We start from the raw sequence: 13,688 nt of genomic DNA, 5'->3' as shown, positions 1-13,688 counted from the left end.
AAATGACCATCATACTGTAAATTTCATGTGCACCGTGTTATATGTAAGAGTGGGCTTAAATGCATTTATAATGAAGTACTGGTACAAACAAGTCATCTGCACATCAGCTCATGCACATTATGAATGACTTGCCTCACCAGAAATTAATGGGAAGGATGTGCTTCATTTGATGCACATAACTCCAACAAAAAAACAATGTTTTTCTACAAAGTCTCTGCACTTCAGGGCGAAATCAAAAAAGGATTGCTTGGCTTTTGCTGCCACTAAACCTGCGCAAATGAGACAAAAAGAAACCGTAATTCACAAAGCAACCGCCATGGGTGACATGCACCCCAGACTGTGCTGCCAAGCAAATAGCGTCTTGGTGCTCCTTTGCTATTTGCATGTATGTAGATTAGATAATATGCATATATTTGGCACAAAAGTTTGGAGATGCACTTATCATTTCAGCTGCTGTGTAATACTGCCAGTTGTGGGCAACAAACAGAACATCAGTACTGATGTTTCTGCAAAATCTCGGATACATTTAGTGACACCTAAACAACATTATCGTAGGATTCAGATTAATCTAACACGTTTCAGAGCTGCCTGAGTCACATTAATAGTTGTATATGTTATGTTAAATATACGAAATACTAGAGAAGTAAAAAAAAGCAAACTCCATGGAACTTGGTTTGTGATTGTGGAGAGCTCTGTGTGTGCACCTCTGTTAATTAAAGACACACAATTTGAGGCTTTTGTGCTCTCTGCAATTTTCATTATGGACCAATCTGTGTGCTGAAATATGGAAAAAAGCCTGAACCACTGGAAACTGCTCAATCAGATGCAAAACCAGGGCAAATTGCACTCATCTGCAAAACTTTGTAGGTGTGTTTGTGCTTTACTGCAATATCTTTTGTGAATCAGACCTTGAGATGGGGCAGATACTGGTTGCAAATGATGTGCAATTTATTGTGCTATCAGTGGCCGCAATCCATTCTTTGAGAATGGAGCTTAGCTAGCTAGCATTTTTGGCTGAAATGTCTTTGTCGAGCATATTAATTGTATCTGAACTGCGCCACTTTCTCATATCCATAGAGTGCTAGATACTGATACTAGCAAAACTAGATAAGAAATGTAACTTTAGGAACTGTATGAGAGTGATGTCTTCATAGCAAAAAAAATAGCTGACTGTATGTAAAGTACTTCAAACTAGCTCCACCTCCAGCAGCTACAACATGCTGCTTACACACAAATGATTCAGAACAAGTTATTTCCATGCACACAAACAGCTAGTTTACTTGTCATAAGCTATTTGAAACACCTGAAAAATAAGAAATATTTGATTTTTTTTCTTGCTAATTTTAGAGATAACGTTGTAATCTAGTCTAATTTCATTTAATTTACCTGTAGGAAACTGTTCTCTCCACCATGAAAATCCTTGGTAGTTTAAAATTATGGATGTGTCCTCTGGAATATTTTTTTCACCTCTGAAACGCTCTGCACATGCACACATTGTGTTGGTAGGTTATTCTGAGAGGTAGCTCTATTTGTCAGGACACCGCCACAAGTTTGATTGCATGGCAGCGTGTCAGCTTCTCAAACTCTGTACCACCCTCCACCATGGGCATACTGCTCACTTGAGCTGGTAGCCGTGCTACAAAGCCAAACTACACCAGAACAGCAGTCAGATACACCTGTCAGGAACAGCATGAAAGAAAATATAGAACAATCAAGCAAGCAAGCAGCAAGGAAGATGGAAACTTGACTCACACTGAAGCACACTCTGAAACTCCACGCTCCAATCACTCTGCCATTCACTCAGAGAGAGAGAGAGAGAGAGAACCCCTTGCACTGAGCAGAGTGGCACATCTGATGTTGTGTTTATGTATATCAAGTGGTGGCTTTAGTTGGATGACATATGAACATAATCCTATAAACTCACTTTATGGATGTTGCATTTTCCTTTATTTGCTGTGATATATAATCATCATATACAATCAGACTTCTTTTTGGAGCCAGTGGAGTTGCCCCCTGATGGCAGATTTAAGTCACTTCTGCATTGGCTTCACTTTTCAGACCGGGAGCTACCCGCTTGGTCTGCACTGTGGTGTGCACGTGTTGTACTTGGCCTGACCCCTTCTCTCAATGTTCATGCAGTGAGGAGGAGATGGCCAGTCCTTCCTGGCCATAGGCAGATGGCAGGAATGTGGCAGCCTTTCAGTGCTGTCAGCCATTTATAATCCATGAGGTGCCAGCTGCTGGGGGAGAGTTTATAAGTGCAGGTGAGCAAGTGGTACAGTACATTCTTTTAGACAGCCTACAGTAAGTGATTGCCCCAGACAGCCCACAATATGAACAGTGTGTTACAATATTATCATTATCCAGAAATTAAACAGGATATTAGATGTTGACTTTTGATGTCCTTTAATAAAAATATAGGCACTTACAACACCACATACAGCTCCTACCCATTGAGAGAAACCGTAAAATAGACCAAAATCCCCCCTCACAGACACCCATTACTCCATTCATCATCACTCCTCAACATCCACACACACACACACACACACACACACACACACACACACACACACAGCTGAGGCTCCATATCGCAGCATTCCTTATAGGAGGACCAGTCTATTCAATATTCAATGAAACAATACAAAACATAAACACTGTAAAAGCATATTCAGCCCTAAGACACACAAAGACCAGCCCCTTAAACAATAACACCAGGTCTACCGGCCCACAATCCTTCACTTTATCCCTTCTTGTGAGCCAAGTAGCCAGTTTAGCCTGTACAAACAGAAAGTTCATCAGCACACGTTTTGTTTTGTTTTTCACAGAATACACTGGTCGCAAAAATGTACAGCCCCACAGAAAAAAGAACTCCCATTTTTTCACATAGCACCTTCAACAGAGCAAGAACAGGTGACATGGTTACATTCAGTGAACACATGTACAACAGTCTCAGGTGAATTACAGAAAGGACAGCCATTCCCCACATTTTTATCTATTTTGGACAGAAAAAAATGAGTCGCCAGGGCCCCATGATGCACCCTCCACTGCAGATCCCCTGAACTTTTTGTTATTGGGGGCTTGTAAAGCACCCTCCACCTAAACTTTGCTATAGTCTGCCCTCTCAGAGCATCCTGCCACTGATGCTCCCTGACATCCTGCAGAGCTCTAATGTTCCTGACCTTCACTGCAGCTGCGTACAAGGCCTTCCCCTTCACACCCTCCAAACTCCCCAGGCTCGGAATGGCAAAGGCCAGCAGCCTTGATTAACAGATCAAAAAACTCCTTATTCTTCTTATACTGGCCCTTTATGCAGCGCCTCAGTACAGTCTCTGACTCTTGACAGTCCATTTGAGCTCCTGTTTCTTTAAGGCCCACCTCCAGATGAGCCCACTCTGTTCTGATTGGCCAGCCTTCTGGAAGCTGCCAAGGGGCAGCATGTAGCAGTCGAGTCATGTTAAGTTACCGCTGATGCAAACCCAACATTTCCTGCTTTATTGCTTCAAATTAGAAGCTTTTAAATTACTAAATAACAGGACTTTTACAGTGAAGAATTTACAGGACATTAAATGTGTCCACTGAATAAGCAGAACTTGGTTAGTGGCACTAAAAACCAGTTGAAACAACAACATATGGAAATATTCTGAGCTATTTGTTCAGTGGATCAGTTAGAAATAATGCAGGGAGGAATAGTACAAGCAGAAACAGCCACAGTAATGATGATGTTTGATGAAGCTGCAGACGACTATACCAGCACACCTCCAACTGGTTTCCAGTGGTTTATAATGGAGTCATGGCTCAGTGTGACTACACCCAAAACAACTGAAAAATGCCATAATGTTAGCGGAGTGGAGCAGTGCACTTGCACACTGTGCACAGAGCAGATGTCCATATAAAGAAATCTGTCACAAGCCAATGTCAGCTTTGGCTGAAAGTAGAAAAAAATGTTGGAAACCAAGTCTGAAGCCGGTGCTTTTTACTCACAGGGATACTTCTACATATGTTTACCTCATTATTAGACACATTGGCCACTTTTAACATGAACATCCAACACTGTAATATTATATATATGACTGAAAATAAGGAAAAGCATAATAGGTCCCCTTTAAAGTTCATGTAAAAGGAATCAGAGATTTCTTATTAAACACATTATACATGATAGAAAACAATTGCTGAAAACATGTGAGAAGACTGTGAACTATGTAGTACTGAATTATGGAGTTAGAACATTAAACTGTTTTTCACCATGTCAGTGTTCAAGATATTTTGGGCATGCATGAAATAGTGTCTCGATGATGTAGAGGGTTTACTACCATTACCCCTTCCTGTCTATATAAACACCAGCGCTCACGTACTCAGAGTTACTATTTTTACACCAGGTAGTTTTACAAACTTTCATCAGTGACAGTTGGGATTCACATCAGATAACCTGCTGTGACTGGTGAATGGGGCCATTTTCGGTCAACGTAAGCGCGCATGGAGTTGTTTTTAAGCCAGCTGATGGGTGGAGATGCCAGCGGCTTCGGCTTCAGGGAGGTCCCTGGCAAGAGGGCTTCGCCAGAAAGCACAGTGTGAGAGGCAATGTTCCAAAGGTGACAGCCACAATGAAGCACCAAGGACTTTTCAGCAAAGAAGTGAGCAATGTTAAGTGCACTGAACTCCATTGAAAAAAATCACAATTTAAGATAACGAAGATTGATGATGGATCGCTTGTTAACTATTCATTTAAGTTACATTTTTACTGAAACAAGTCCACATTTATCTACAAAATATGTGCCGAAATAAACATTGGCTCCTAATGTTACTTTTTTAAAAACAAAAAGTTGATTGCCTCACACCTACAAACAAGGCCTATTTTAAATTGTGTATTTTATACGGGAGTTTGGTATAAGCGTTAAGTCCGAGGCTGTTCAGTTGGGCCATGCTTTCAGCGCCTTCAGCAGACATGCCCCCAGTGTTTCAGAGTAGAGAATATGGACTTTAAACTGTGTGTGGACTTTCTTGTCTTGACCACTTGAATTACAGTTGCTTGTTTATTTTATGAGCTCCTTGCTTTAGGTCAATATTTGTTCTCTTTGATTTTGTTAGAAATGTAAATAAATTTGAACCAACAAGACAAACTAAAGCAAAGAGTGTGTGCAAGGGGAAACAGAAGAGGAAATGTCACAGTGAGGTGGATACGGTGAAGCTGACCTGTAGTTGATGACAGGTGGGTTGGCTTTGGCAGCGCAGTGGAATCTGACCAGGTTTCCCTCCAGAACGGGCTGCGGCTCCACAGTGAGGTTGACAATGGGCAGGTCTGAAAGAAGGGTGAGCTCATGAGAAGATGAAGGAGACAGCAGTATAAGGGGCTTAGTCATTGATTTAAAGTCAAGTGAAAAACACTGAATCAGGCTACAATCATGTGACCCAAATGTCAAAAATACAGATTTTTGATACATGACAGAAATATTACATTTTTTGACAAAGGGAGGATTGTTTGCAATTGATGTCACTTCAGTCAAGACTCTAATCTTGCAGACAGTTTCACCAAATTGTACCAGATGCTACTATCGAGCTGGCTGGCTGCTCTGTTTACAGGGCGGACCAGACAAAGGCCTGTGGGAAGAATAGGGGAGGAGGACTGTCTATCTATGTAAACAATAAATGGTGCACAGCCGTGGACATGGTGGACAAACACTGCTGCCCGGATGTGGTGCTCCTTACGGTAAGGTGTAGACCATTGTTTCTCCCGAGAGAATTCACGACAATAATAATTATGGCAGTCTACATCCCCCCTCAAGCTAAAGCTGAGTTAGCACTTTTAAAGCTACATGACAGCACCAACAAACAGCTGATGGTGTACCTGAACAGTGTGATCATTGTAGCAGGGGACTTCAATCATACAGATCTCAAACTGGTCATGCCCAAATGCTGCAAGAATGTAAATTTCCCCACAAGAGAGAACAATGCACTAGACCAAGGCTGTGGTCAAATAGTCTTTTTTGCTTGGGAAGGCTCCTAACTGAGTGAAATGACCTGGAAGTATTTAAGTGGTAGCCATGATAAGAGCAGGTCAAATTCTCTAACTCATAGGTGTCAAACTCTGGCTCACGGGCCAAATTTGGCCTGCAGTGTAGTTATATTTGGCCTGCGAGGCAATACCAAATGACTACTAGGGCTGGCCCGCCGGTATTACACAGCGCATGTACCGCTCATACTACAAATCCCAGAATGCACTGCTGGTGTTTTGGCACGTCAATCAGGACAGGACCCATAAACACCCTCTCCTCTGTTGACAGTAGCCATAGCGACCTCATGCTACTACTGGCACCGTGCTACCCCTCCCAAAAATAGTGAAAAGAAAGACAGAAAATAGAATATCTGTTTACATATGTAAAAGACAGACCTGTTTGTCTTGTATGTGGAGCCAACATGGCTATAACCAGAGAGTACAACATTAGACGACACTATGAAACGAAACACCACGACAAGTACAAAGACATGGACATGACTCAAAGGCACCAGAAAGTAGAGGAAATGAAAAGAAGTTTGGTTTCACAACAGACTATGTTCAAAAAAGCCATATCACAAAGTGAGGCTGCTGTAAAGGCTAGTTTTATTGTGGCAGCAGAGATTGCAAAATCAGCCCGGCCCTTCAGTGAGGGAGAGTTTGTGAAAAAGTGCATTATGAAAGTTTGTGACCTCGTGTGCTCAGAGAAAAAGCAAGCATTTTCAAATGTGAGCCTGAGCAGAAACACAGTAGCTGATCGCACATATGATCTTGCCACCAATCTATATGACCAGCTGATGGAAAAGGGAAAAGATTTCATTGCATTCTCCCTTGCTGTGGATGAGGGCAGCGACACATCTGATACTGCCCAGTGTCAGTCTTCATCCGTGGAGTGGACTCAAATCTGTGTGTTACGGAGGAACTTTTGGGATAAACTCGTGGGACTAACGACAGATGGTGCACCAGCGATTTGCGGTCAAAAGAGTGGACTGGTGGGCAGGGTTTGGGAGAAGATGCGGGAGGAGAACTGTGCAGGTGAGCTAACTATTTATCACTGCATCATACACCAAGAATCACTATTTGGCAAAGCCCTAAAGATGGAACATATTATGACCACAGTAACATGAGTAGTTAACTTCATAAGAGCCAAAGGTCTGAATCACCGCCAAAGGAAAAGTACTGAACAGATGTTTCGAGCTGCGTGAGGAAATATGTCAGTTTCTGGAAAGCAAAGGGAAAGACACAGCAGAGCTCTGGGAGCAAAAGTTTCTGTGTGAGTTGGCCTTTCTGTGTGACATCACGAGCCATCTCGATGTGCTGAACCTGCAGCTTCAGGGGTGGGGGCGTATCATCACAGACATGTACGCTGTAGTGAGGGCTTTTAAAACTAAATTGTGCCTGTGGGAGAATCAGATGCTGCAAGGAAACCTGGGCCATTTTCCCTGCTGCCAAACCATGAAAACACAGATCTCTACCGCCATGTTCCCATGTGCACAGTTTGCTGAAAAACTCAGCGTACTTGGTGCTGAGTTTACCTGGCGATTTGCCGACTTTGATGTCCAGAAATGTAAGTTTGAACTGCTCAGTAATCCATTTGCGGTTGACGTGGAAAATGCACCAACCAACCTCCAAATGGAGCTGATTGAACTCCAGTGTAGTGACACGCTGCATAGTTTCCACATTTCATCCCTGACGCAATGCCTCAGCTCCGCACCCAAGCTGCTCAGATGCTCTCCATGTTCAGCAGCACTTATCTATGTGAGCAACTATTCTCCTTGATGAAGATGACCAAAACATCTCACAGGAGATGTCTGACTGATGAACGCCTTCACTCAATCCTGAGGATTTCCTCAGCTCAGAGCCTGAGCCCAGACATTGATGAACTATCATCCAAGAGGAGATGCCAGATATCTGGCTTGGACACATCAGAGTAGATCAGTGTGTAGCAAACTGAGCTATAATTAACGTTTTCTTTATGCACTTTTTCTTGCTACTCCAAGGCACTGGCTTGAATGGTTGCACGTTCATTGAAGGATATTATTAGTTTATTATTGTTATTTTATTTTTAATTTTATTATTAGCCTGTGGAAAAGGTTACTGTTGAAATTTAAATCAGAAGGCTGCAAATAAAAAAAGAGGCATACGATTTTTATACCACCTTACCCACCTTTTTTTTATTTAAGAAATGAATGCCATTGATGTTTTTTTATTTGAAATTCGATTTTGCATGTGTGCAATATTAAGTTATATATTGTACAGTATTAAGCTTTGCTTGTTCCATATTCAATGTTTAAGCAAAACTTGTTTGGGTCCATATGAAAAGGTTCATTGTTATATCTGGAGGAAGATTTTTTCAATAAATATCAATGTTTCAACTTTGTCCAAGTTTTAAATTTTGGCCCACTGTGTATGTGACTTTGACATCCCTGCTCTAACTGCTAAGAAAAGGTGCTTCAATACTTCCTTTCTAATCTCCTTTAGCATAGAGTACACTTGACCATGCTTTACGAAAGGAAAGGAGATAATTCCGGCCCACAATTCCGTAGCAAGTGACGCACCATTCACAAACTCAAATGATTAAACCCACATTACACATCCACAGCGGTCTGTGTACCCTCCATCCAAAGCTGTATTCAGGTTGTTTGATAAGATAAACAAATTTATAATGCATCATACATTTTTTATATGAATCAAAAAACAGAAATTTGCGTGCTTTTCCCGTTTTTGTCTTCAAATCGGCAATTGGAATAGAAATTAAACCAAAACCAGAAAACAACTGGTTTTTCACTTTTATTGTTATATCTATATTATTTACCCCTACTGCATCTCTACAGAAACGTTGTCATTGATTATGCTTGCTATAGATAGATAGATAGATAGATAGATAATCAATGGTTACACTGCTGTGCCTTGTGCGTAAATACGCACAGTGTCTGTTTTAATGGGGAAATGCACTTATCGTTTCTGCTGCATGGTTGGGGCTGATCGCTGCAGGTCTGGAGATTTGAATAATCAATGATGTTGTTGGGCCTCAAACCATGCAGTCACACAAAGAAGGCCTACATGTAAACCCTGAGGCCCGGCCATGAGGTGCTTTTCCTTTGTTCCCCCTGAGAAGGAGCAGTGCCCAAAAACAGCTCACAGACTCCATTTCCACTGACGCTTTGCAAATTTGGCACCTAGGTGCTAAACAGGAAATAGTCTCAACAAACAGTCCTTCATTGGCAGAGATGCTCCTGCACAGAGGAGCATCATGATGACACAGCCATGACATCACCGCCCCTTTAAAAAGTGAACGCACCCTGAAGAACACGCATTCATTGTGAACTGAGCTAGGAGGAACTTTGACCTTCTGTGAGTCAGCTTCACTAACATAGGTACCCCATGCACGTGTTTTTCCCCTCACCGAAGTCTTTCCCCTCGCCGGACGAGGCGAGACTTCGCCCCTGTTCACCCGAACACCATCTCTGGATCAGAGAGAGACCGCTGCTGCAACCAGCGGTCTCATTTTCCCTGCAGAAGAAAGAAACAGATTTTCCTCACGAAGACGCAGACAACTCTGCCCCACTCTGTTTTCTCCACCGCACCGCCGAGAATCAGCTGCCGTGACATCCGTCGACAGTGCGAGGATGGCATCGTCAGCATCCGAGCCGAGGAACTGAGCCGGACCGAAAGACGGATTTTACACACACACTCTGCTCCGCTCGCTTTCTGAAGTGACCACGTAAGAGGCTTAAGTCTGGGCAGCGGCAGTGTTAGTTTGTGTGTTCTTTTCAGTTTCAGTGCTGTTGTTGTTTTGTTTAGCTTTTAGCTTTTTAGCTTTATTGCTATTGTTTTGTTGTGTGGATTGACAGACCGCCGAGTCCATTTGCTCTGCTTTACTGTTAGGAGTATTTTAAGTTTGCTGCCTGTTTAGTTGTGTTCACTACGCTAGACTGTTTTGTGTTTGTCCTGCTCAGACTACTGCTGTGTTTGTGCCACCGAGAGTGAGAAAGTAAGTAAGAGAGTAAGAAACCAGACAACGTGTGTTACAGACTGCCGTCCGTACGTGCGCTCTCTGTGGACAAAGGAACCGCTTCTCTCCCTCTCACGATCGCTTTCTCTCCTTCCTCCCTCTCTTGTGACTAACACACACACACATACATGCACCATCTTTTTACACATCTGATGGTCAGATAACGTGGGACTTGTCCCTCGCTATCTGCCATCAGACACATGTGTTTTCACGGAATTGGGCGACTGCAAGACGCCAATCACCAGGCAGCGCCATCTTGCTATTGTCTAACCAAGACACTGCCCTACTTCTGCCATTTGGTTTTCACGTGACGTGACTTCCTCACATAGTCACGTCCGCGTCAAAACCCTCGATGTCATCATGCCAGATCACATTGCCATCTTGTCTCTCACACACACACACACACACACAGACACATGCATTCACCTGCATGTGTTCACCTTGTATGTGTGCACCTGTTTGTGTTTGTTTTGGCAGAATTAGATTTTAGAATAGTTGTTTATTGAATGAAGCATTAACTTTGTTAGGTTTGCTAAGTTTAATAAACACTGCTATATCTTTAAAGAGAAGTCCTCTTGTCATTATTGTGTGTAACATATTGTGAAAAGTGGCTGATGTGGGAGTCAGAGCTTGAATTCAACCCTTCTTTGTTCACCCTTGAATGTTGATATCTATCAGATATTAACATTCTAGATGAACTCTTTTATGAGACTATCTTGTTTGGTTATTGGTCCTGGTTTCCGGGTGGTGCCCCGTATTTGTTAATACCTATTAATAATTCTATTAATTGTTATAATTAATTAATTATCATTGATAATTATTGCAAATAACCAACTGTGCTCCTCACAGATCCAACAGTTGGTGCCTGAATTCTTGCTACGTGATGCACATTTCTCCTCACTCCTGGACATCACTCCTGGATTTGGGGGGTGTTACAGAGATAAAACTGAGCTACTGACACACGTGAAATGTTCCCAAGGGACTCTCCATGATAGGGATGTGCAGAGAGCACAGTATTTGTATTTGTATCTGTATTTGTTGAGGCAGCAAAATTATTTGTATTCAAATAAAAGTGAAAAGAGGCTTAAAAATCCTGTTTATGTGTTTATTACATTTTTAGTTTTAGAAAATTGAAGTGTTAGAATAAGTGTTCATGAATAAACTACCCAACTCATGAAGGAGGTTCCCACACCGGGTCTTGAACTGGACTTTGGTGAAGACTGGACTGAGACGGTCTTGGCCCAGGTCAAATGTCAAATGAAAAGCCCTTGATATGGCTGCAGGCTTGTAGCCATGACTCTTATGTCTCAGTTTGATTTATGCACAGATGCACACAGGACTCTCAGTTATGGTTAGGGTTAAGGTTTGAAGATGCTGTAAGACTGATGCCTATAAGCCTGCAGCCATTCCCTCCCAACTAATGCTAATTACTGTTCCTCTCTTTATTCCAAACAACATGAAAATATCAAATGGATCACTTCTTGTGCCACCAAGAATGTTTTTCATGGTAAAATCCTACCAGACATCATTTAGACTAATTCAATGACTTTGTCTTGATGGAATTTTTTAACTTCAGTGTTCTACTACTTTTAGAATAATGACACAACTGTGGTGTGTTTTGACGCCCTCTTCTTGCACTGTCTTGTGGTACTGATTCTTCTTCAACACAGTAAAAGTAAATAACTTTTGTCAGTGGCTTTCATCAGCACAAACTGTGGAGTTGGGCAGAGCCTAATAGAAATAGAGCCAGAACAAAGAATGCTAAAAAAGTGAGGTTCTGTCACAGAAATCAGACTCATGGGAGAACAGTGTTATACGCCACTCTCTGTTATACAGTGTGGCTTTCCACACTATGCCCATTCTTTGGCAATGTAACATGTGAGCATTAACATTTTTAGTATGTGTTTCTTTTTGGTGCCCATTGATCCTTTGTGGATACACCACTTCTGCATTTGGCTATTAATTATCAAAGAAGAAGATTTAGATTATTACTCAGAATTGACAATAAAGTTTACTTTGACTGATTCATCCTGCTTGGGAGCCAGAGCTCCAAACTAACCCTGTGTGTTTTCTTGTCCTCTCCCTGGTGCATGGAAGGCGTTCTGCAGCACAGGGTACAGAGTGTTGGCTGCAGAGTGGTTCTTTGAAACAGCAACAGCTGCCTCCCATCAATATTAACAGGCAGTGGTTAACATTGGCTGCCCCCAGTGGTGAGGTGCTGCACTTTCTAAGACCCCCAGGAGTCTCTGCAGCCTCTCCACCTTGGCAGCACCTTTATCACTTATTCATCCAACTCCTGTCACCCCTCTCTCCAATCCCCAACCATCAAACTGGAGCTCATGAGCTCATGGCTGCCTGCACACCCTCACTTCACAGCTATACAGTATGTGCCTGTTAAATGGAACAAAGAGAGCATGTGCTTGGCTCAAACACTACAGAAGGGGAGGGGGGTGGTACTCTTGACGGAACAGATCTGTCAAGAGAAATGCATCTCTGAAGAGCATTCATACTTTATTAGTCATACTAAATAACTTTGAAGGAGCTGTGAGGAATGCAAAAGCCTCCTATTCCAAATCCATAACTTGCAACAAATAGTTTTTGTAATAAAATAATATTGCCTGACAATTTGAGTATTATTAGAGGGACCCTATTTTCTGTGTTTGGCTGAAGAGATAGAGAGAGATTTAAAAAAAAATGCAGGAACAAAGCACATACATCTTTTTATTAGATTATACACACTGTCACTAGCTGAGAACAGAATATATGTAACATCATCATGCTAATTAATTGTGCCATTTTGTTCTCAGGCTTTCCCCTATTTCACTGCAGATTTCAGTGTACACTGACACAGATTTCTTCTTTTGATGGTGTTTCTTGGCAATTAAACAAGCCTTTACTGAGAATAGCCATTATTATTTTGTCATAAAAAGGCATAAGGTATAAATGATTAGTCTGCAGACTGTTTTAGGTGCAGCATGACAAAGTAGTTCGTAATTAAGCGAGAAGAACATATTTTGCCTTTTGAAAATAAATATGGTCTTTGAAATGTCATTTTTACTTACGCTGAATGTCGATTGTGACAGTCGCATCTTTTCCGTTGGGGGCTGCCTTGTTTGAGGCTCGACAGGTGATCTGCTGACCTGACTCAATGTTGGAGGGTGATAAGTAGAGCATACTGACTGTGCTTTCCCTCTTACCATCCCGCAACAAGGTCTGAGGAATCAAGAACAAAGGAGAGAAGTGTATTCCATAAAGTTATTTTCATGTATTATCCATGAAGGAGCATATTTTCAGCCACAGAATTTTGGTGTTGGTCTGTTTTGACCTTGAGTACACGGAGCATAAAGAAATTTTACCTAATTTATTTATTTAGGGACCAATGAACATGAGTCCCTCAATGAATCATTATTTTGCTGAGGAACTGATTTTTCAGAGTGGATGTGGGGGCATCTTTTAAATAGCAGGATAAATTATTCATTCTCAGGGCAAACCTGAGTAGTTTGCTGAGCTGCCCACTGTAAACACAGTCCTCCACTGCTGGCCTAAGAGCAGCTCATGGTGAAGGAGGTCCTTGCATTCCTGCTCATTTTGCCAATGAGTGCCTTGAACACATTTATTTCACTTCCAGGTCCTTGTTTGCTTCACTTAATCCTGCACTTCACTGAACCCTCTGAAGGCCAC

At 42.0% G+C, this 13,688-nt stretch overlaps 1 protein-coding gene across 1 annotated transcript in view; it reads right to left on the bottom strand.

Annotated features, from left to right (window-relative positions):
- The window catches only part of LOC137195111 (kin of IRRE-like protein 3), a 289,828-nt gene that overhangs the window by 55,749 nt on the left and 220,391 nt on the right, over positions 1–13,688 (bottom strand). Inside the window, exons 5-6 of the mRNA XM_067607187.1 lie at positions 13,070–13,220; positions 5,194–5,299 (exon numbers count right to left, since the gene is read on the bottom strand). Coding sequence (XP_067463288.1) covers positions 5,194–5,299; positions 13,070–13,220 — 257 coding nt within the window. The remainder of the gene's footprint in view (positions 1–5,193; positions 5,300–13,069; positions 13,221–13,688) is intronic.

Source organism: Thunnus thynnus, chromosome 13 (genome assembly GCF_963924715.1).
Source record: "Thunnus thynnus chromosome 13, fThuThy2.1, whole genome shotgun sequence".
In the NCBI taxonomy this organism is placed as follows: Eukaryota; Metazoa; Chordata; class Actinopteri; order Scombriformes; family Scombridae; genus Thunnus; species Thunnus thynnus.
Note: the sequence above shows the minus strand (reverse complement) of the source record. Positions and strands in the feature narration are given on the sequence as shown.